The sequence below is a fragment of the Dasypus novemcinctus genome, chromosome 8, assembly GCF_030445035.2.
Source record: "Dasypus novemcinctus isolate mDasNov1 chromosome 8, mDasNov1.1.hap2, whole genome shotgun sequence".
Lineage (NCBI taxonomy): Eukaryota > Metazoa > Chordata > Mammalia > Cingulata > Dasypodidae > Dasypus > Dasypus novemcinctus.
Window position 1 is genome coordinate 93,757,431 of NC_080680.1, and position 25,209 is coordinate 93,782,639.

General features: G+C 38.0%; 1 protein-coding gene across 5 annotated transcripts in view; it reads left to right on the forward strand.

The window, feature by feature from the left end:
* The window catches only part of DENND1A (DENN domain containing 1A), a 615,092-nt gene that overhangs the window by 312,517 nt on the left and 277,366 nt on the right, over nt 1-25,209 (forward strand). For all 5 annotated transcript variants that reach the window (XM_058302406.2, XM_058302408.2, XM_058302405.2 and 2 more), the window contains exon 9: nt 11,435-11,545. In XM_058302406.2, coding sequence (XP_058158389.1) covers nt 11,435-11,545 — 111 coding nt within the window. The remainder of the gene's footprint in view (nt 1-11,434; nt 11,546-25,209) is intronic.

The window sequence follows — 25,209 nt, forward strand, 5'->3', positions numbered from 1 at the left end:
AAGTCCAGTCTAATCCATATTTTATTCCTCCATCCAGTGGACCCTGGGATGGTTATGTCCACTCCACCTCTAAATTGAGAGGGGGCTTAGATCCCACATGGTTGGTGGATGTGATTCTCCTGCTTGGAGGTGTAGGCACTCTCAGTTCCCTGATGTGGTGGTCAACCATCTTCACCTCCCTGTTAGCTAACTTGGGTAAGTCCAATGAACTGGAGAGTAGGAGTTGCAACTCTGCTGAGGCTCAGGGCCCAGCTGGCACATGGCCAATCTAGAGATTCAAGTCTTCTGAGTATACACCAACCCCAGCACCAATCACAGGTTCAGTAAAAGTGACAGAAGAGGCGTGCGTAGAAAGATCACGTCTGAGTCTAACACCATCACACTCAGGAACACAAATTCCAAAGTAGGGCCCACTGACAAGGCACTGAACTCCAGAGCCAACCGCCATGACTGTAGAATCTGTGTGTCTCCATAGCCCTTAGGAGCACCAGTACCTAGGGTTGTATCAGCTTTGACTGTCTCTGGGATCCTGATGGGGCATGCTTAAGCCGCAACCCCTCTGATGACCTCTCGACTCTTTTTTGAAGACTCTTAGCCATATAAACTTACTTGTCTTTACCATTTTACCCCCTATTTTATTTATATCTTTCCTCTAGCCTTCAGAGGTTCTTGGTGTATCCAATTCCTGAGCCTTTTTGAAATTCTGTCATATAAGCAAGGCTTGATGTTTGTTGCACTGTTCACCATCCTAGCCTTAGGTTTCAGCTTTTTCTTGTCTGCCAACTCAGTCACCTTTAGTTTCTCAACCTTAGCACTAATTGACTATCGACAGTCTGGGACAGCAAATTCTTTGTTGTGCAGGGCTGTCCTGTGCACTGTAAGATGTATAAGATGTTTAGCAGCATCCCTGGCCTCTACCCACTAGATGACAGTAGTAGATACACATACACACAGAAACAAACCTTCAACTAGCTGTGAGAACCAAAATTGTTTCCAGACATTGCCAGTGCCCTCTGAGGGACAAAATGACTTTAGGTTGAGAACCACTACTTTAGTATATCTGCCTTCTGGCTTCTAAAAATTTTTTTAACAAATAAGTTTTATTGAGACATATTAATAAAGCATAAATCCATCCAAAGTGAACTATCATTTGTATTCAGTAGAATCACATAGTTGCGCATTCATCACTTCAGTCATTTTTAGAGCATTTTCATTATTCCAGTAATAATAATAATAAACAAAAACCAAACAAACAAAACTCATCATAAAACTCATCACACTTCTCAGTCTCTCTATGCTTCCCCTTCCATACATAGCTGTTATTCTGTTTCCTTCTTTCTCGTATATTTGCATTTATATTTTGTAAAACAGTCTTATATATGCAATATCACCCATATTTGTATTTTACTTGAGGTTTCACTGTGTTTTACAGGCCCATATTACATTTTTTAGCTTTTTTTTTTTTTTTGGTAATATATATGTCCTTAGACTTTCCCTGTCATCCACTGTCATACCGGTATAATAGCTCTGCTAATCACAAACACCATGATGTGCTCTCACCATTTCCATTCATTTCTAAAGATTTACAAACAACCTTTTAACCAGTTCTGCACAGGTTAACCCTCAACTCTCCATTCTCTACCCTCATTCTATTATCTGGTAAACCTATGTTCTAATTATTAATTCCATGAGTTTATATAATATATTTACTTCATGACAGCACAATCATAAAATATTTATCCTTTTGTGTCTGGCTCCTGTTATTTTTTGTTCCTTTTAAAGTTGTTTTACTCTGACTTTTTTTGTGGGGGGGGAGATGACATCAGAAAGGAGAAAAGATAAACGTGTATGTTTAATCCATCATAAATTACTGGAAATAAGTTTTATCTATGATTTCCTTTCTGATAGGCATTTAGATTATTTCTAATGTTTTGTTATTATAAATACTATTATAATAAAAATTATTGCCTTGGTTAGGTTCATCTTTTTAATTTCTTAATTTTTATTTTAAGGACCAAGAATCCCTTAAGAACTTAAATGTAAAGAACCTGAAAGTTCTGATAATTTGTAAATTTTTACAAACCACAATTACTAAGATTAGAAATAGTTGAAAAGAAAACAAAAACTGTCTCTAAGTAACCCCATCTCTAATTCTTCTCTTTACTGTATACCACCCCTCCCTCACCCATTTTTAAGATTTATATTCCCTCTGATTTTTTGGCACTAATGTACCAATTCCTTGTGTATAACCCATTGTCCCCTAAACCATCCTTTGCAAACCAGTAAAAGGCTGGCCTTACTTGTTTTTAAGTAGGAATAATAATCTGCCAGTCTCCTTACACACATGATCCCGTTTTAATACTAACAAGCACTCTGTGAGCTTTCGATGATGACCCTGTTTTACATATGAGGTGTCCAGAGCTCACAGACCTGAGGTTACCAGCCCAGGATCTGCTTTAAGTAGGGTATGGCAGCCCAGGTTTGTAAGGAACCAAAGAGTAGAGTTTTCACTATACTCCCTACCTCTCCAGAGTTGGCTTTTTATATTCATGAGGAAAAAAGAAAAGAAATTATTTTTTACATCTCAGATATTAAATGAAGCAGGGAAGTGATTCCTCTAAGGAGAATCTGAACTTTCCTAGGACCAATTTGTGTGGTTTTTGACATAGAATCACTGTTAAATTCTAGCCATGTTGAAATTTGCATTTTAATCTCTTGGTGATTTTTCAAGGATTAATTTAAAATGACTAAATTGCTGCATTGCAAATTGAAACAAGTAGTAACCATGGGGTTAATACCAGAGAGTCTGCTATAGTGGAAATAACATTAGTTGGAGACAACCAGACCCTGGACTCTACCACTCTGGGCCCTTGGGCTAGTTAGTTACACTCTCAGAGCCTCAGTATCCTTACCTAGTAAAGAGAACGTGTGAGGAACAAATGAAATATTAAATGTAATGTTCCAAGTACTATGCCGGATGCCCCTAGATACTGTTTTAAATGGTCCTTTTTTTTTTTTTTTTTTTTACCCCTATTCCTCTTTCGATTTTCCTAAAATTCTATACATTGTCTATTTGGCCACAAAAGTTTCTTAGCAAGCCCGACACCAAGAATTTCTTAATCCTGGGACTGGTGCAGGGAATGGAGTCCAGAGCTCTAGTACCTATAATATAGAAGGTTCTTGGTCCTTAAAATAAAAATTAAAAAGATGAACCTAACCAAGGCAATAATTTTTATTATAATAGTATTTATAATAACAAAACATTAGAAATAATCTAAATGCCTATCAGAAGGGAAATCATAGATAAAACTTATTTCCAGTAATTTATGATGGATTAAACATACACGTTTATCTTTTCTCCTTTCTGATGCCATCTCCCCCCCCACAAAAAAAGTCAGAGTAAAACAACTTTAAAAGGAACAAAAAATAACAGGAGCCAGACACAAAAGGATAAATATTATATGATTGTGCTGTCATGAAGTAAATATATTATGTAAACTCATGAAATTAATAATTAGAACATAGGTTTACCAGATAATAGAATGAGGGTAGAGAATGGAGAGTTGAGGGTTAACCTGTGCAGAACTGGTTAAAAGGTTGTTTGTAAATCTTTAGAAATGAATGGAAATGGTGAGAGCACATCATGGTGTTTGTGATTAGCAGTAAAAGGACCTTGAGATATGGAACTTTATTCTGCCACCACATAATTGTGTTCTTCTGGACAGCTTCAGAGAATGGTTAATGAAAAAGAGAAAGGAGCTAATACTTTTTGAACATCCACTGTGTACCAGGCATATTATGTCGTGAAATCTTCATATCAACCTCATGGTATGACCGTTGCCCTCCCTTTCCTTATGAGAAATTATGTCCAGGGAAGTGAAGTAACTTGCCCTCATCACCCAAACAAGAAATGCTCAAGCCGGGATTCACACCCAGGTGGGTCTGATTCCAGCACTGAGATGGTGCTGGGTTCTGGACCTGTAACTTCACTAGCTCTCTATATCCTTTGTAAAAATTACTCATCACAAATGCAAATTATATCATTAATTTTGTGACATTGTTTAATGTCATCTCTCCTTCCATAAGGATAGGGATCAGTATTTTTTTCATTACTCCATCTCTATAATTAGCACTGTGCCAAGAACATAGTAGATGTTCAATAGATATTTATAGAATGTATAGCCAAATGAATGAATTAGCAATGCAGTTGCTCCTAGGAGAAGGAAAATAGCAGTTCTTTTCACTTTGCTTTCAGGCCAGTGTATCGACAAGACATTAATGAAAAGCAAACTTTAGAAAATTAATTCTTTCCACTTTCAGATCCGTGTTGAAGTTAATTCTCATTATTCCCACAATTTCTTTGTAAAACTATTTTCTTCTTTTTTACTGAAAAAGTATCACTATGTAATTGCTCATCAGCATTTTCTTTATCAGGATAACACTCGCAGGAGTGAATTTTATGCAGGCAATAATTAAATGAGCATAAATCTTTATAAATCTTAAACAGCTGACCTGCATTTTTTTAAAAAGCCATGATCATGAACAGATATGTAGTAATAATTACATTGTAAACTGGTAGTATGAGTGATTTTTTTTTTAGAGGCCAGGTTTTGAAGTTTATTTTTGATTAATGGATAATCATATAGAACTTCATTTGGAATATTAAACAAACCTGTCTTAATTATCTGACTGGTGTCATACCAAGTGGTTAATGATGCGAGGAAAGCATTTAGAATGGACAGTTACACATAACATTGCCCAGATTCCACTTTGTCAAAAGATGCTCCATGATATGGAAAAGATTTATGAACTCATCCTGACTTTTAAAAATAAACAAGTTGAGTTGGTAGTATAAGACCTATTATCAACTACTGAGATTATAGAGAATTCCATTGTTGCTCTCAAGAGATGTCAGCTAATTGTTTATTGTTATAATAGCTTTTCCATTCACATAGGGATGAAAGTTGACCTCTGGGTAAACTCTGCTTTCTTTCCTGTAATATACTTTTCTGGTTTTGATTGCTTATTTGAAGTCATGGATTCTTTCTCAGACAGATTATTTGTAGAATCCAACTTTATAATTCCCTTTTAAGAACCGTATACAACTGAGATATCCTAAATTAAAAAAAAAAAAATTAGTTGAAGGTTTTAAAGATTTCCATTGTGGTAAAGTAATCTGAACAGGAGTCATTTCAGAAAACAAAACCCATTAAGAAAACAAAGCCTTTTGCCATTGGAAGCCTCCTCCAGACACAGTACAGTAGGTCTTTATCATCTTTACCGGTTATGAAGCTGAAAGTCACAAAGACTAATAAAATGACAGACAGTGGGGCGGACTAGCATCTGTTTTGAGGGCTCCAAGGAGTACCCAGCTTAGAGTCCGTTCTTTGGTTTGGGGATTATCTCATTTCCCTAAGGTACTGAACCTAAGACGCTTTCTCACTAAGCCCCACTCTATCCCCTCCCATCCCCAGCCCATTCCAACCCCCCATCACCACACCCATACCCACTCCCACCTGCTACATAACCCCAGGCTTGGATCACAGTGAGTCTGAATTCCCCAGCCACCTGGACTGGAGGAGCCAGGCAGGGACAACCCGGAGGGAGTAGCCATTATGAGGCTTCTCTTGGGGGAATGGGGTATTATCAGGTGCCATTTCCTTCCTCTTGTATGGATTTAGAACCCAGAGAGTTAGAGCTAGAAGGAACCTTCACTGTGATTTCTTTGAGAAGATGAGAAACAGATCTAGAGAATCTAATAAGCTTGTGCACAGTGAAACTCAACTTCCAGTCTGTTGTTTGCCTGTTGACCAGAGATCGTCCTCAGTTTTGAGCCCTTTACAGGTGGGATGGTGATTAGATTTGTATCCCTGCTACACAGTCCTACTGAGTGGGCTTGTAATAAATATTAGGTTAGTAGGGAATGCTCCTGGGCTTATAACTGTGTTTGTAACTGACATAGTGCTTAAAATCTATGAATAGAAAAGCACTGTCCTTAAGCCTCAAAACATACTGGCATGAAGAAAGCTGGGAACTTTTGAGCATGGACACTGGGAAATAGTCCCTCTAAGCAAGGTTTTGTTTTTTTTTCCCCTAGCCCGTAAGTCGCACAGAAAAGGAATTGGCAGGAAAAGAAGAAAGTGATTTCTTAGGCTTGGCTGTGGTGGCATGATAATCCAGCGTACTAGGCCTCAGACCAGGTGACACCATGTTTGGTGGGAATGATGGTTTCTAAGATGGAGGTTTTATCCTTTATTAAATAAATGAAACCTGCTTTTAAAAACCTGTTTGGACAAGTGGGCAAGTGTGGTAGACAGTAACCTGGAAGTCTGGGGTCATCAGATGTTCTTCCTCCCTCACCCCCTAGGTCTGTATCATTGTCAAGTCTTCTGATTCTATTGTAAAGATATTTCTCATATCTATTTCCAAAGCTTGCGCCTAGTTTATTTTAGTCATTTCTTTTGAGGACTAAGACAATGACTTATTAATTGATTGTCCTGTCCCTCTCCTGTCTCTCCTGCACAGAGCCTCTGGAAAGATTTTCCTGAACCACAAATATGAACCATGTCATGATCCTTCAGCAACTTCCTGTTACCTTGGGGTAAAGTCTAGGCCCCCACAGTATATCTGAACTCCAGCCACCTGCCCTGCACCTTACCCTTCACTCCACTGACCTGCATCTAGCTCCTCTTGCCTCCTGGCCTTTGCCTCTGCCTAGAATACCCTTCTCCCCCTATCCACGGATTGAAACCCTATTGGGAGGCCCCGACCAAATGTCTTCTTTGTCAAGTCTTCCCCAGCCCCTCCTTCCATACCAATCGAGCAGATTGATCTTTCCTTCTTGGCCAACCCCTGAGCCAGCCTAGATCATAAAACTGCAACTGGGTTTCTGCATCTGGTGTCCCCACCTCTACCCTCAGACTAAGCTTCTGGAAAGTGGAGATCATGTTTTATTTACCTTTGTAATCCCACCTCCCAGTTCTGTGCTAAACATATCATTAGAGATAACAAGTATATGTTGATGTCCTAATTATAGAAGACAGAAATGGGAGGTTGAGGACTTAGTGCCACTGGAGCAAGGTGCTATGACAGTGTGGCAGAGACTTGTGTCTTTTATACATATAAGCTAACAATATGTCCTAGCTGTACTTTTTTTTTTTTTTTGAGGTACCGGGGCCAGGGATTAAACCCAGGACCTCATATGTGTGAAGTCGGCACTCAATCACTGAGCCACAATGATTCCCCTGAGTTGATTTTTTTATTTATTTGCTTTTTGTTTGTTTGTTGTTGTTGTTTATTTTTAGGAGGCACCAGGGACTGAACCCCAGACCTCTCCTGTGGGAAGCAGGCACTCAACCACTTGAGCCACATCTGCTCCCCTTGCTGTTCTCTCAACCCAGTATAACATCCATGGAAGCCTTCTCTTCTTCTCCCTTCTCCCTGAGAATCTAAGAATATGATTTTACCTGCTTGTGAAATGACCACCTGCTTTTGTGTAGAGTCCCCCACAGTGACCTGATAAACAAACCACCTATTTATTTGCATTTTTAATATATAGCCACAGATACCTTAAAAAGCTACATAGCCAGCTGTTTTACTTGCCTCTGTATAGTCTCCAGTGTCACTTCTTTCTCTGTGGACACTTTAGCATTACTAAGTAATTGATGACTTCATTGGATTCAGACCCAAGTTGGCTGAAGTCAAATGCTATCTTCTTCCTCAAATGCCACTTTATCCCTCTTCCAGGCTAGTGCATTTCCGATTATATCACCCTGCTCACCCTTGAGCTAAGGAAAAGAAGTGAAGTTGTCAGCCAGTTCCTTCCTCCAGTCATTAATTTATTCTTGCATCCAACTGTTAGACGATTGGATATATAATTTTACCCAAAGGAAAAAAACTTATAACTGAGTCAGAATAAGACAAATTTCTGTGGAAACACAAAGGAAAGATTGATTTATAGGGAGTCAGGGAAGCCTTCCAGAAGAGGTGACATTTGAGCTGGGTCTTGAAAGGTAAATGGATAGGAAGAGAAAAGCATTCTAGGCAGGGGAAACAGGAGGAGTAAAGACCTGGGGATGTGAAAAGACAGGGCAGGTCTGAGAAACTGAGGATTGGTGTGGCTCAAGCTACTGGATGCTTGGAGGGAGGGGGTGAGAACACTTCTCACCAAATGGTCTTCTGAGCCGAGGCTTGGTAGGAACTGCATGTGCTCCCTACAGCTGCTCCCAAGGTCCTTCTCTTACCACACAGGTGCACCCACGACTGAGTGAGGTCCCCAGGGCTGTTGCTGCTCCCACCCACTCCCACCCGCTCAGGCGGGTGGCATCCCAGAAGGAAAGAGGCAGGGGAGGAAGCAGATAAGAAAGACAGCTTCTGTTTAGACACAAATATCTTGGTAATCAGCACAGATGGGATGAGAAATACCAAAAAAAAGTACATGACAGTTTAGAAAGAATTTGGCTAAATGTTATATATTTTTAACATACCTGTGCAGAGTCTTTGGAATAAGCCCCTGAGTCCCCCAGAACCTGACTAGATATGGGGGCTATGCCTTAACCAAGATATTTTATTTCAGAGATGTTCCTTTCCCCATCCTCAAAAGTATCCTTGTGCTTTTTTTTTTTCCTTTCTCCCCACCAAAATAAGGCACAGAATTTGTCTCTGACGCTGTGTCTCCCTATTTGGATGGCAAGCTGTGTAACATATTTCTACCCAGCGTGAAGCTTCTTGGCAGACTCTTGAGGCCGCATTTTGGTGGCTTCAGAGTTATCTTTGGATCTGTCAAAAGTGCTAATGGGCTTTCTGGCCTTCTTTAAGCTCCTCATTTCTATTTTCTTTTTACTTCCATCCTCTCCTGAAAGAAAAATTCATGTAATTCATCAGCAGTTAAGCTTTTACTGAAATGCTCAGCTGAGGGCTTATATTTTTGTTTGCAAGAGCTCTGCCATGTCACTGTCTTCAGAGCAAACCCCATCCTGACATCATTAGCTCAGCGCTCCTCAGTCCGCCCGGTAAGAGATGTGCTTGTTGGCTAATTCAGACTGCTTTTCACTTTTTGTTTTGTTTTTCATCTAATTCATTAAAAGGCAAGTTTGTATAATGGTTAGAGCATGAATTCTAGTTTCAGAAGACCTGGTGTTGAAACTTGGCTCTGCCCTTTCTAGCTGGGTGACCTTTGGAATACTATTTAACCATACTGAACCTCAGTTTCCCCATCTATAAAGTGGAGATGATAATGCCTATCTTCCGGGGTCATTGAGCATATTAGAATAACACAGATAAACCTCTATATTGCCTGACATACAGGATTACTCAATAAGTAGGGTAGCTATAATTTTAAAAAATTTTTTTCTCTTTCTTTAGGCATACTTTGATCCTGCTTTGTTTCTCTGCTATATATTTTTTTCTGAATATGATTTTTACCTACCATTTTGAATGGTATAAAGAAAAGAGCAGGGAAGCGGATGTGGCTCAACTGATAGAGCGTTCACCTACCATATAGGAGGTCCAGGGTTCAATACCCAAGTACTCCTGGCCTGTGTGGTGAGCTGGCCCATGCTCAGTGCTGCCACATGCAAGGAGTGCTGTGCCATGCAGAGATGCCCCCCCTGTAGGGGTGCCCCATGCACAAGGAGTGCTCCTCACAAGGAGAGCCACCCTGCGCGAAAAACGCAGCCCACCTAGGAGTGGCGCCACACATACGGAGAGCTGATACAGCAAGATGACAAAACAAAAAGAGACACAGATTCCTGGTGCCGCCTGACAGGAATGCAAGCGACACAGAAGAACATACAGCAAATGGACACAGAGCAGACAGTGGAGGGGGGATGGGGATAGGGAGAGAAGTAAATAAAATAAATCTTCTTTAAAAAAGAGAAGGAAAAGAGCAGACCTGCCAAGCTTGAATCCCACCTTAACCATTTTCTGTATGACTTTTCCATCAAATTACTTCACTTCCCTGTGGCTCCATTTTCTCATCTGTCTATAGGGATAATACCTAGTTCAAGGCATGGTTTCCAGATAAGATAAAATAATATACATAAAGCCTTATACATTATACATTATAGAGGGACAGTGCTGTGTGATGTCATATCAGGCCGTGGAGTCAGATCTGAGTCCAAATTCTGACTTCATCAGTTACCGAACTTTTCTGAAACTTAATTTCTTATTCTCTGTATTAGAAGAAATAGTACCTCTTTTGACTTTTGTGAGGATTGTATAAGATTACATATGCAAATACCTGGTACAGTACCTGGCACTTAGTAGGCAATCAGTAATAAGGGGCTACTGAGTCACATGCTCTTGATTTTTAAAGGTCAGCAGTTAACCTGATAATCCAGTCACACAATCATGAATCATAAGATAAATGCCTATTTTTATTCCTAACCCATAATATTGTTGAAAAGTAGTTTGTGCTATTTTGCATTTAAAATCCACTTGGTTTAACTTGAATTTGTAGGTTATAGATCTTTAATCATTATAAACTACAACTGCTGGAAATAGCATTCCTTCCCTCCCCAACCCCCATTACTTTCAGAGGATTGTATTGTATGGCTTTGAAAACCTGTAACATTGAAGAAATTAGCATATACATGTGTATTATTAAAGTCAGGTGGGTATAAAAAGAGGTGTAGAAATTATATACATTACATTTTTTCTGAAATCTGAAGAGTGCCAATCTATAGTCCTAATTTAAAAAATGAAGCCCAGGCTAGAGAAAAAGGCTAGTTAAATCACTGCTTTGTCACAGCTCGTTTTTGTTGTTGTTGCTTTTTGAGGGAAATATCTGGAAATTGTATAACTTTGAAAATATCTTTGAAATTGTTTTAATTTCAGCTGAGCCATTTTAGGGAATGTAAACTGTGGAGGAGGGGGACACCAGCAGTGGTGATAGGAGAGGAGCATGCCAGGCCTTCACGAGGGGATCTTTTGGACAGAAACAGGCTCTGTGCCAGAGCATTTTGGTCCTTGGGTACTTTTGCTTAGACATACAGCATAGTACTTTGGGAAAGTTCTAGCATCAGGGGTCAAGAGCTGAACTGTCGTCATCGCTTATTAGACTGTTCGATGTTGGCAAATATCTCTTAAGTCCTTGCTTTCCTCATTTGTAAGATTGCAGAATTCCTGTCTTGCTTATCTTACAGAACTGTTAGGAAGAGCAAATGTAGTGCTGCTTATGACCTCATGTTATAAACTGTAACCACCACACAAAGATGTAATTGTGCAGACTATTTGACCTCTAATGTCTTTTGCAACTGTGTATTTTATGACTTTGTACATGAGTGAGATTTGGTCTCCCAGGTAAAAAGAATAAGACAGGGAGAGAAGAGTATACTTTTTGGTTATTTTCTGTTTCTCTTTATTTTATTAGATACTAGTTTGTAATAAGAACAAACAAAATAAACCACAAACCTTCCCTTCTTCTTTCTCCTAGAGAAATTTGACAGAATATTTTGTGGCTGTGGATGTAAATAATATGTTACATCTGTATGCCAGTATGCTGTACGAACGCCGAATACTCATCATTTGCAGCAAACTCAGCACTGTGAGTAGACAATCTGTGAGACATGCTTTTAAATTATTTTATTTTAATTGAAAGGTGTATTGGCAATATTGAAGATTTTACAGAAAAAAATGAGTCACAAGGCCCTCGTGTGCTAATATGTCACTTTCACACAGTGACAATGCACATGTCTTTTATCCTGATACTCTCATGATCAGTTATGATTTTCCACTTAATCATGTGTTATAAGCATTTTGTGTATTTCCACACAACCTTCCATTATTGTTATTTTTAATGTCTTTTATGTTCCATTATACTGGTATGGCATCATTTACCAAATCTTTCTTCTTTTGATGGCCATTTAGGTTGTTCATATTTTATTCCTTCAATAGAAAATACTGCAGTGAACATCTTTCAGCTTCTTTTGACTGACGTATTTCATATTCTTAGGAGCGGGACCACCAGGTCAAAGGGCTTTGACGAACACTATGACTTTTGTGCTGCCACATTGCTTCCCATTTAAATAGGCTGTGGTTATGTGTAGTGACTGCTGCTGCCTATATATGAGTGAACCATTTCTCTGCGGCCTTGACAGCATTGTGTGTGTCTATGCATATGTATTTTAATTTAGCTAATAAAGTAGGTATAAAATGGTATTCTGGTTTGCTTTCATTTTAATTTCTCTGATTAGAGGTAGCTATGAATATTTTTCCTTGAATTTATTTCCTATTTGTATTTTGTTAATATTTTTCCCATTTATCTCATAGTGGTTTTGGGGTTGTTTTAAATTGGAATGAACTCTTTACATAGTGTAACAAATTTTACTATATATATATTATAATTATTTTCCATACTCATTTTATTTTTGTTTTTTTACTTGCTGTGTCTAGGAGTTAATATTTTCCCCAATATTATGAAAATTCTCAAATGTTAGAGAAAGTTGAAAGCATTTGACAGTGAACACCCATATACTTCCATCGAGATTCAAATATTAACATTTTATTATGCTTTATCACGTATTTGTCCATCGATCCATCCCTTGTTGCATCCATCAGACTGTTATTTTTAATGCATTTCAAATTAAATTGCAAGCATCAATATACTTCCCCCTAAATAATTTAGTATGTAGTTTAAATATTTAAAAACCAGTATCTATTTTTTTTCCTCTTGCAGTAAAACTTAACATGCAGAAATAGGCTCACAATAGAATGCCTAAAAGCACCTCTCAATTAGAAAGAGGAGAAAGACTTTCTTATATAGAGAATTTCCCAAATGAAGGCCCTATGTATGCAATTGGTTGTATATTTACCTATGACTATAAGGCTCCTAGCAGTGAAAACTTTGTGAGACTATTAGAGTTTTCTTTGTGGTTTCCACCATAGCATCATTATTTTATTTCTTTGGTTATTGTTTGCTTTTTGAGAACTCAATTCTTTATTGCCTAATATGTGCTAGGTTCATAGCATAAAGGAGGTGACAAAGTATGGCTCTTGCCCTCAAGGGAGAAACAGCTTAAATAGAGCTCTTGCTTTATTTTGCATTTTATTTTAACCTATCAATGCAATTCATAGTCTCAGGGCATGAACACCCAGACTGAGTTTCAGAATGAGAGTATTGCCAACCAGATTTATCATTGTACCTTCATGGGGCTAAATGGAATAAGAGTTTAATTGAAAGAATCTAGTCCACAACTAGTTACTATTGCTTTGGAGAAAAAACCCCAGTTGCAGAAAAACAGGATGTTATCTCAGGTGGAACTGAATTCTCTATAATATGATCATGCCATTTTTGAGCCCATAATATGTACCACTGTCCTAAGTACTTGCATTTATTAAGTCATTTAAACTTCACTATAACAGTGTATGGTAGGTTCTGTTATAACCTCCATCTTATAGGTAAAGAAGAATGTATCTTCTGTATGATTTTGTTTGGATAAATGTAATGGTTTAAACACATAAAGTTATTTCTGTTCCTTCCCTAAACTAAAATGCCATAAAGGAATAAATCTACAGCACAAAGAGTAGATGCAGCAAAGATTAAAGAATATACTACTATCAACTTTATGCCAGCATTGAAAAACTTAGGTGAAATGGGTGAAAAAATATAATTTATCAAAACTGACTCATAAAAAAAATAGAAAATTGAATAGGTCTTTCAGTTTATAGAAATTGAATCAAACTTAAAATATGTTTCCCAGATAAAACACTCAAGTGGTTTTATAGGTATGTTTTATCAAACGTCATGGAACAAATCATTTTAATCTTAGACAAACTCCTTGAGAGACTAGAAATAGGGGAAATACACCCTAATTTTTCTTGTGATGCTTGTATAACCTTAGCATTCAACTGCATAAGACAGTCCAAGAAAGAAAAATTATCAGTCTCACTCATTGACTTATACATAAAAGTCTTAAACATAACAATAGCAAATGTATGAAAAATACAATTCATTATAACCATCTTGAATTTATTCCATAAATGTAAGGTTGATAATTCTAGAAAATCTATTAAAAATAACTTGCCACATGAGCATATTAAAAGAAAAAATTGGGAAGGGGACTTGGCCCAATGAATAGGGCATCCATCTACCACATGGGAAGTCCGAGGTTCAAACTCCAGGCCTCCTTGACCCATGTGGAGCTGGCCCACGAATGGTGCTGATACGCGCAAGGAGTGCTGTGCCACACAGGGGTGTCCCCCGCGTAGGGGAGCCCCACACGCAAGGAGTCCACCCCATAAGGCGAGCCGCCCAGTATGGAAGAAAGTGCAGCCTTCCCAAGAATGGCACACACACAGAGAGCTGACACAACAAGATGACGCAACAAAAAGAAACACAGATTCCCAGTGCTGCTGATAAGGATAGAAGCGGTCACAGAAGAACACACAGCAAATGGACACAGAGAGCAGACAACTGGGCCCGGGCGGGGGGGCAGAGGGGAAAGAAATAAATTTTAAAAAATAAATAAATCTTTAAAAAAAAAAAAGAAAAAAGAAAAAATCATGATCACGAAAAGATGAAGAAAAATCATGACCATGCTAATATTTGAAGATGTCATTTCAATCCACAATGATCTATAGAATAAATACAATTCCATTCAGAATCCCAACAGGGTTTTTCAGAAAATACTTGACAAACTGATACTAAAATTAATATGGAGGCGGCAGACTTAGCCCAGTGGTTGGGGTGTCCATCTACCACATGGGAGGTCTGCGGTTCAAACCCCGGGCCGCCCTGACCCAGGTGGTGCTGGCCCATGCGCAGTGCTGATGCACGCAGGGAGTGCTTTGCCACGCAGGGGTGTCCCCCGTGTGGGGAGCCCCATGCACAGGGGGTGCGCCCCGTAAGGAGAACTGCCCAGCACGAAAGAGGATGCAGCCTGCCCAGGAATGGTGCTGCACACACGGAGAACTGACACAACAAGATGACACAACAAAAAGAAACACAGATTCCCATGCCACTGACAACAACAGAAGCGGACAAAGAGGACGTGGCAGATAGACACAGAGAACAGACAACTGGGGTGGGGAGGAAAGGGGAGAGAAATAAATAAAATAAATAAATCTTAAAAAAAACTTTAAAAAATTAAAAAATTAAATTAATATGGAAAAGCCAAAGGAATAGCCAAGACATACATGAAGAAAAAGCACCAGTTATAGAAGCTCACCTTAGCAGATATCAGAATTTTTATAAAATTACAATAGTTAAAATACTAGTAGTAGTGTAGGGATTTATAACAAGACTGATGAAACAGAGTAGAGTGCTCAGAAACTGACCACATATATATATGGGCTTTTGATATATGACAGAGGTGGCAATGTAGACTCCATGTTGAAGGATGGATTTTATGATAATTGGTTTTTCCTTATAATTGGGTGGGGGGAGGGAGACAAGTCCTATTTTACACCATATGTAAAAATGAATTCCAAATGGATTTAAAACTTAAATGTGAAAGGCAAAATTTAAAAACCTTTAGGGGCAAATAGAATAATCTCTATGACCTTGGAGAAGAGTTATTTATTTAAAGATGATCCAAAATATGTATTCTATAAAGGAAATATCTCATAAATTTGAATATATTAAAATTATGAACTTTTGTTCGTTTAAGGATACCGTTTGGATAATGAAAAGACAAGTCACAAGCTGGGATTAGTTACTATATAAAAAACTGACAGAGGATTATATCTGAATACATAAAGAAATACTAAAATTAAAAAGCAGAAGGGGGATGCGGCTGTGGCTCAATCAGTTGGACTCCATTTACCATATGGGAGGCCCTGGATTCGCGTCCCAGGGCCTCCTTGTGAAGGCAGGCTCACCCGCACGCTGCAGAGAGCTGCCTGGCCCGCAGGTGCTGTGGAGAGCCAACTCAGCAAGGTGACAGAACAACAACAACAAAAATGGGAGACAAGCAAAAACACAGAATAGCATGCAGCAAATGGACACAGAGCAGACAGCAAGCAAAGCAAGCCACAAGGGGGAAGGGGAAATTTAAAAATTCTTAAAAAGCAGAAGGCAGACCGAGAAATAGAAAAACGGGCAAAAGACATGAATGGGCATTTCACAGAAGAAACTAATAGACTATATATATTAAAAGATGCTTAACTACATTAGTAATTCAAGGAAAAGCAAATTACAACTCTAGTGATTAAACCACTAGATGTGCAAAACTTAAAATGTCTGACAAAGCTAAATGGCGGTGAGGATGTGTTGGAGAATTTCATGTACTGCCGTTGGAAGGTTACACTTCGGTGAACAATTTACACATGTCCAACAGTAATTCCACTCCTAGTGTGATGTGTGTGTGTGTGTACATATATTTACCTCTTGGTCATTGTGTAGTGGGATACATGTACAAGAATGTTCATAGCAGTTGTTTTGTTTTGCTTTGTTTTTTAAAACTGGAAATAGCCCAAATGATCATCAACAGAGAACTGATAAACTGTGTTATAGTCATACAATGGAATATATAGTGTATCGGTGAAAATGAATTACAGATATCGACATGATTGAGTCTCTAATACAGAATGCTATGACAGAAGCAAGTTATGAAAGAATATGTAGTATGATTTCATTCCTATAAATTTCATTAGAAAAAGCTAAATGATATATATATATTTTATATGTTTGTTTGTTTATTTTTCTCTCCCCTTACCCCCACAACCGCCAGTTGTCTGCTCTCTGTGTCTATTCACTGTGTGTTCTTCTGTGACCACTTCTATCCTTATCAGCAGCACTGGGAATCTGTTTCTTTTTGTTGTGTCATCTTGTGTCAGCTCTCCATGTGTGTTGCATCATTCTTGGGAAGGCTGCACTTTCTTTCGCACTGGGCGGCTCTCATGGGGTGGACTCTGCGCATGGGGCTCCCCTACGCCGGGGACACCCCTGCGTGGCACGGCACTACTTGCGCGCATCAGCACTGCGCATGGGCCAGCTCCACATGGGTCAAGGAGGCCCGGGGTTTAAACCACGAACCTCCCATGTGGTAGGCGGATGCCCTATCCATTGGTCCAAGTCTGCTTCTCCTAAATGAAATATTGTTTAGAGTTATATAAAAACTATAAACAGAAGAGAAGTAATGCTTAACATAAATTTAAGTAGTGGTTTGCTCATGGAGGGAGTGGGGAAGAGGCACACAGTAGACTTCAACAGAATTACATTTATACTATTTTGTCTTAAGCTAGGTCTGGGATCAGCAAACTTTTTCCTGTGAAGGGCCAGATAGTAGAAATGGCTTTGCAAGTGTGTAGAGTCTTTGTTGCAATAACTCAACTCTGACCTTATAGCTCATGTAGGTACATTAAATGGGTGTGTCTGTGTTCCAACAAAACTAAATTAGGAAAACAGGTGACAGACTGTTTGGTCTTTAGACTGTAGTTTGCTGTCCCTTGAGCTAGGTGGGTAGGTTTTTGATTCTTAATTTTTTGCTTTAAATGTTTGCTTATATTATATATATATATATATATATATATTTTTTTTTTATCTATTTCAAAATTTTTTTTTAAAGTTAGAAATTTCCAAGTCCCATTATTATAAAAGTTTAGAATATCAGGGATAGGAGCAAAGTAGCTCTCATACAAAGGTCAATAATAAAGTGCATCAGAGTTTGGAACAGCAATTATGGACAACCATAAGATTGTTAAGTATTGTCTCAAACTTTTAAGAGAAAATGATTTCTAACCTAGAATTCTATACCTATCCAATGGAAACCCTCAGACAAGGGTGCCACAAACCTCCAGTACACCTACTAATCTCCCAACATCTGTATTCCTATACCTACCTATCTTGTTGTTGATGAACTGTCTGTTTTATCTAGGGTCAGTCATTTCGCACTTGTCACCTGACTTCATTTATTTGCTTATTCAGCAAATATTTGTCATGGCACTGGAGGATGTAACTGAACAAAATAGACACACATCCCTGTCCTCTTGGAGCTTTCATTCTAATAGGGGAGACATTCAGTAAACAAAATAAGTTATGATAGCTAATGATAAGTACTAAGGAGTAAAATATAGCAGGGAAGGTGGGGGATGGATGAGGAATAAGGAGGTGGAACGGATAGCAATTTAAATAGGATGGCCAAGGAATGCCCTATTGAGAAGGTGACACTTTAGTTTCCTTCTTGCTACCTCAAGGAAATTAATCCAGCAACAAGCTCTTCTCTCGTGAATCATTGTTTTATCCTCTCTACTGGTTGCATTCTTATGAGCATATAAAGATAGTAGTGTGATATACTATCTCCCAAACTTAAAAACAAACTTCCTTGACTTACATCTCCTTTCTCAACCTATTTTTCATCTCCCTTTTGTAACAAGACTCCTCAAGAGACTCCTCAAGTAAAGATATCTCTTTACCATCTCATCCTCTCATTTTCTTCTCAGTCTTCACCTGTTGGGATTTAACCCCCACTTCTCCAGTGAAACAGCTTTTATTCAGATCAACAATGACTTCATGTCAAGTAAAATTAAAATGAGTTAATGCTTGTAAAGCTCTTAGAACAGAGCCTTGTTCCATAGTGAGTACCATGCGTATGTTTGATAATAAATTCATAAATTCTATGATGGGAAGTCAAATTTCAAGGTTTAAAATTTTGAAATCAAGAAACAGGTTGTTAGAAATGAGGTAAATACCATGTTGAATATGATTTCCTTGAATCAAGGGTAAGGAGAACCATAAGGTGGCCTGCTGCTTATGCCTCCTTTATTATTATTATTTAGGCTATAATCATGTATGACTTGACTTTAAAAAAAGATTTTTTAAAAAACAAATAGTTGATTCTTAACTCTGTGCTAATTTTACCTGTCAATGGTAGAAGCCTCTTTGCCGGTCAGTCTCCTATCTTCTCTGCAGTCAACAGCATCCTGATCAGTTACGTCCAGTTTCTCTGGGGTAAAAGTAACTGAGCAGATAGCAATTTTATCTAAGCCCTAGGTCTCCAATTTCAGAATTAAAAAGTTTTCCAATTTTTGCCTTTTATTTCCTCAATGGTGGTTTTTATTATCTTTTAGATGGGGATGCTTATGCAAAGACTACTATAGCTCACTGTTTTCTGGTGACCTTTTGATGGTCTAGATATGATCTGTAATACCTTGTCAAACTACATTTTCCCAGTTTTGTTTGATAAGGTGAAGGCTTACAGCTCCTCAGAGCTAATAAGCATCTGAAAGATAAAAACTGTTGAATGCTCCAGAGTGCTGTCTTCCATAAATATGACTGTGCGTCAATAGAGACAAACCTAGGAATATTTAGTTCACAGGTAATATGCATTTCAGGGTTTCTTGGTCAATAACATTGTGATAGTCTGTATAAGAAAAATACTTTATTCTCTTTGCTCAGTTAATATATATTGATTGTTTTCCTTTATAAATGGTAAATAGGGAAGGCTTAACTTAATCTTGTTCCCTAATGTATATATTTAAGTGTGATTTCTTTAACACAAAGACCCCATTTTTCTTCCATATTTTCATATCTGAGTTTAATTTGCACGCTTTTTGGTAACTCCTGTGTACAGCAGGTAGATAGATAGCATAGCATGTAAATCCCTATCTGTACTACTAGAAGATCTGTGTTAACCCCATTGCATATCCATTCAGAGCAATAGTTACTTGCGCATGTATGCAAATAGGTCAATATGTGGCTATGTCAGGGAAGTGAGACTCTGATATCAGGAAAAGGGGAGAAACATTCAGGAGTTATGCATCCAAATGAATTTTAAACCCTTTCAGAGTGGTTGTCTTGAGGGCCAGGTTATATTTCTTTGGTATCACTGCTCAGACTATTTTCAGAACCCTTCTGTGGGAACTGTCACCAGAGCCAGGGGCATGTTGTTAGGAATATCCATTTTCACGAAGGAAATTTTAAAATTCTCGTAAAGAGCCAAAAAGAAAGCCTGAGCCAAATCTGGTGAATAAACTGGCCAGTAGAGTGGATAATACTGGTTTGTGTAAAAAATAAGTCCCAATTATATTTAACTGGAGGATTTCTTGTGTAGCTTATAAATAACACCAAGATTACCAAAGAAGACCTTTGACAATGTCTGTGGACTAAGTGTATAAGACACACTTATTTAGCTTCCTACTTAATACTTTATATGGAGGTTTTGAGCCACCTACTATGTTCCTGTCACTGTGCTAATCATATATGTATATATTTCATTAGCTCTTTCAGCAATCTGGAAGTCAGTTTATTTTATTCTTCTTTTGCAGGTGAGAATATTAGCACTAATAAAATTGAGGTGTCTAGTCTAAGATGAACTTCAAATATGGGAGTAAAACCCACTTCTCTTGGGTTTTAATCACCAAATCGTTTATCTCCTTCTGCCTTCTTGGTAACTCTGCATTTGTCACTTGAACCCAGAGAAATAGTCTTGGCATGATTCTGTTAACCATAGATCTAAAATGACAGGAGGAACCTCAGCCTGGCCTTTGCCTTTGAATGCACATGTAAACTTTTACTTCACATTTAGTGAGCACTACCTGTATACCTGACACCACTCTAGGCTCCAGGGAAACAGCAGTTTGGTAAGTGAATTTCTAAGTGGCACACTCACTGTAACTAGCCAAAAACCCCTATTTCCCTGAACACTCTTCAGAGTCAGTCCACTCTGTCTGCAGGTCGTTAGTCATGGTGTCTCCCAGCCACACCTGCACCATACCAGTAAGTTGAACTCAACCTTTGTGGGTCCTTAGAGCATCTCTTTCCTAACTCTGGCCACGATTTATCTTGGTCTTAAATCATTCCCCTCTATAATTTAGGAAGACTGAGAGAAGTTTTGAAAAATAAGAATATCTAGTTAAATGATGACAAAGACATATTTACCTTCCAAAGAGATGTTTATTTGTTTCATTCAGTGGATGCTTTTTCAAAACAAGTTTTTAGGAAGGAAGCATGGTTTAGTGGCAAAGACCATTACCTAATTAATTGAGACTTGACACCTAATTTGCATGATACCCATATCTAAAAAAAAAAGAATGATAACTTGTCTGTTGGTACCTCATTTAGAAAAACAAAGGAAAAACAGCATTAATATCTTTTCATTATCTGTTTCTTCCTAAGTAAATTTAAAAAAAAAATTAGTCCCAGAGAATGGAGGACTTGAGAAGGCCCTGGACACTGGGAGCCTGAAAAGTGCTGGGTGATATTTTGGTCTCCCCACCACCAACCTTCAGGATTGGCCCTTAGCAGATGCTTTAGGATTCAATTGAAGGAATGAGTACCTTCCCAGCATTGCCCGAATCCTATCCCACAACCTTGAGCACAACACCCACCTCCACTAAAAGCATCCACTGTCTTGGCACCATCTGGTCTTGTGAACTAAGAAACACCAGCTTTGGACTAGGGAATTTTTCAGATTTGGTTTCCATTTTAATTTCTTTCCTGATGAACTGGACATGACTATGCCAGCCTATAAAATAGGCACCTGAATAATGTGTATAAAGCTTTTCTAGCTCTTCTGGACTAGAAATAACTAATCCTATTTGCTTATCTGAGCTCTTGAAGCATAGATGAGAGTGGCAGTTTAAGATGGCTTGAAACATTGGCCCAAAGCCAGGGCCTCTTTCCCTACACATTCCACTCTGCACGTTCCAGCCGTAGGAACTAACTGCATTATTTTGTTTAAAACTGTGCTCAAGGGAAGCCAAGACCTCTTAACTGGAAACTTACCAAAGGGAGAATTCGAAGACTAAATTTAGTGTTCTATTTAAAAAATAAAATAAATCTAATGTTTTGTTTATTCATCTTTTGTATGTAAAAAAGAGAGAGATAAACCTAGTTCACACTCAAAACCTAAGAAGTGTATTCAAAGTGAGAAGAAAACGATCCTTTTGGGGAAGAGGAAAATCCTTAACAAAATGCAATGAAGTGACATGAAATACAGAATCTCCATCTTCACATAGCATAGCATCTCTAATCTCTATTACATAAAAGTTTATTGTAGCACAGAGAATATTAAAAACTATTTAAATAAATAAATGAAAGAAACTTCCAGTGACAGAAAGTAGAATAGAAGATTGCTATGTTTTATTTATGTGGTTTTTCTCTGGTTTTTAAATGTAAATACAATTAACTGCTTTTTGAACCTTGATCTTCATTTAATTATGTCTGAATTGCTTTTCCCTTGTTCATGTTGAACTGTAACTAGAATGAAGAGCCTTGATGTCCTAAAGAGTCTATAATATAATTTAGAGCCTCAGCAGTTTAATGTGAGATACTTTAAAATTGATATGACTTCAACTAGCTGTAGTCTCTTTACTAGTTCTTACCTTCCTTTCCCCTCTCCTCTCCCATTGCTTCAACAAACATTGAGACCTCTTTTGGACCAGGCACGAGATGCAGATTGTTAGTGATTCCTAAATTCTTATCCATGGATTAGCTATATTAGAATCACTTAAAGAACTTGTTAAAAATTTAAGTTCTGGATACTACCACCAGCCATTTTGATTCAAAAGGTCTAATATGGAAGCACAAAATATACACTTTTTAAGGTTCCCCAAATGATTGATACAGGGTGTGCTAGATTTGGGAACCATTAAATATACAGTTGTTTTAGGACACAAACTATTTATTCTTTGCTATTAATTAGCATCATTAGACTAATTTTCATTTTGAGACTAGATAATAGAGACTGATTAAGTTTGTTTGGAAGACAACACTAGCCTTTCTTTATTTCCGTATTGCTTTTTGGGAGAATTTTGATTTGGCATTAAGCTAATCTAGAGCCACTGACATCTTAGGATACTTCAAAAGCACTAAATGGCACCCACTTTGACAGACATCTCTGTGGCTTTTATTAAAGAAGTTTGAGCACCTTCTACATGCAGTAAACTGGAACAAGGACTCATAATTTCCTCTGTTGTTTCTGCAGACTGAAAGCATGGTGTTTTGGTGAACTAAGGTACTATTATATGAAATTAGTCCATTACAGTCAGGGATTGGTACAGATCTTATTAAAATTCACATTTTTTTCTTTTCTGTTACCTTGATATCTACACAGGCTCTACCAGCTAGTTGAGGGAGACTTGCTGGTAGTATCTTTTTTCCCCAGAAAAAGGACAGCAGAGCTGGTGAAGAGAGTGCCAGACTTCAAATAAGCATAGTTTTCTTCAGTTTCTGCCTCTGCTGTTTATATAATCCTCCTTGTGCCACTTTCTAACCATATGGTCTTGATTTCGTTGCTTGACCTGTGTGAGCCTCTCTGTCCTTTTCTGTAAAATGGGGATAGAATTAATACCTACCTCTGGGTTGCTGAAAGGATTCAATGATCATAGATAACATGAAAGCATGTAGCCCTGTGCTGGGCTCGTAGTATTAGTTGAGTAAACATTAGCTAAACTCTGAATGTAACTCTATAGGGTAACAAACCCTTATTTGACCTTCAGAAGCCAGGAGGATGATAGAGATCCTGAAAGAATTCTGATGATTTAATTAGTGTAACTGGTGATAGTGGGTGGTAAATGAATCCAAGCAACAAGATAGTCATGGCAACTCATACAAGGTTTTCCATATCCACCCACTTCTCATTAGTCACATAGTCATTGACTAAATTGTCGTTTTTTGTTTCACATCTCCACAGTTATCACTACATAGAGCTTGAGGTTCCTAAGAAGCTGCTGTCTTCTCTTGACCCACTGTTAACTACCTCACAGGCCTCCTGGCAGGGAGAAGAGCTAACAGCTTCTCTATCTTCATCCTTCCAAACTCAGCTCTGATGCCTCTGCCTCAGTGAAGCAGACCTGATTCTTGCCTCAGGCAGAATTAATGATTCTTTTTTTATGTGCTAACCTCTATAATAGCACCTCTTTCATATGCTTTTGTGTTTAAGTTGGTTGTTTGCATTTTGATCTTTTCCCTATATTTTAGATTGCTTGAGGGCATGGTGTATGCACATAGCAGATAGTCATTGCTATATTAACAGGTATCATAGCACAGAGGCAGTTTCACATGAGCTAAACACAGACTCTGGAGTTAACTCCCTTGGTTCATATCCAGGGTGTGCCACTACCTCTGTGACCTTGGACAAGTTCTTTAACTTCTAGGAACCTTAGTTTCCTCATCTGTTAAATGGGGACCATAATGGAACCCACCTCATAGGCCTGTTGTGGAGATTAAATGTATTAAATATACATAAAGCATTTAGAACAGTGCATGCCAGATAGTAAGTGCAAAATGAGTGGTGAATGTGGTGGTGATAATGTAATTTAATCTCGGAGTTTACTGTCACTTTCAAAGGTTGGATTTATCCAAAAAAACTTTAAAGGAGGGGTTATTATTTTTTTCCTCCTATGCCTGCAAATCCAGTAATTCCTACCACTTAAACAGTTCCTTAGTCTCTTCTCTGTATATGGATACCTGACAAATAGAATGTTCTTTTTGGATATGCTTTCTTTCTTTTAAATTGCAATTCTTTATTAAAGCAATAGTGTCAGCCCATTAGCAAAATGTAAATTATGGTCTCTGAAATATTTTCAAAGAAATATAAATATCTACTTATACAAGAGTTGAATATGCAAATAGATTTCTTTTTGAGTGACAATTTTGATCAATTGACAATAGATCTTCAACCCATGTCCTGATTACCTCTCAGTGATGTCAATTATGGGCACAGAATGGAGGCAGGGCAACATATTGGCTGTCCCTGTATTTAAACAAATTGTTATCATTCCCAATGTAACCTTGCCTTTTTCTTTCTCATATTCAAAAAAAGGCTGTACTTTCCTGACTCATGGTGCTATGGGCTTATTTATGGTTTAGTTTACCACACTGTGCTGTTTTGAGTCTGCTTTGGTACCTAAAGATTTTCTCTGGCAGTTTTTAGTTGCTTTGCTGTTTCGAAGATGTCATATCTTGGCACAAAAGCTAGTTGCCCTGATTAACAACTTATTCCAATTACTCTAGCTAGTAGATAACTTTAAAAAAAAAAAGTGATTTAAGTGGAAGATGATTGCCTGAATAATTTTCATCATGACTAAGAGGAAGATACTCTACTTGACTAGATGTTTGCTTTTTTGTTGTTATTTTTTAGTTGTTGTTGTTGTTGTTTACCTTTTCCTCCCTAGTGGACAGTGGAGAAATAAGGGATAGGAAACAGTCCACCAAACTAAAAGAGAAGCTACTTTAAGAAAGATTATTTACTCCTACTTCCCCCACCCCTCCAAAAAAAAGAAGCATTGTATTTCGACTCCTAAGAAAATGAGGACATGCTTTGCTCT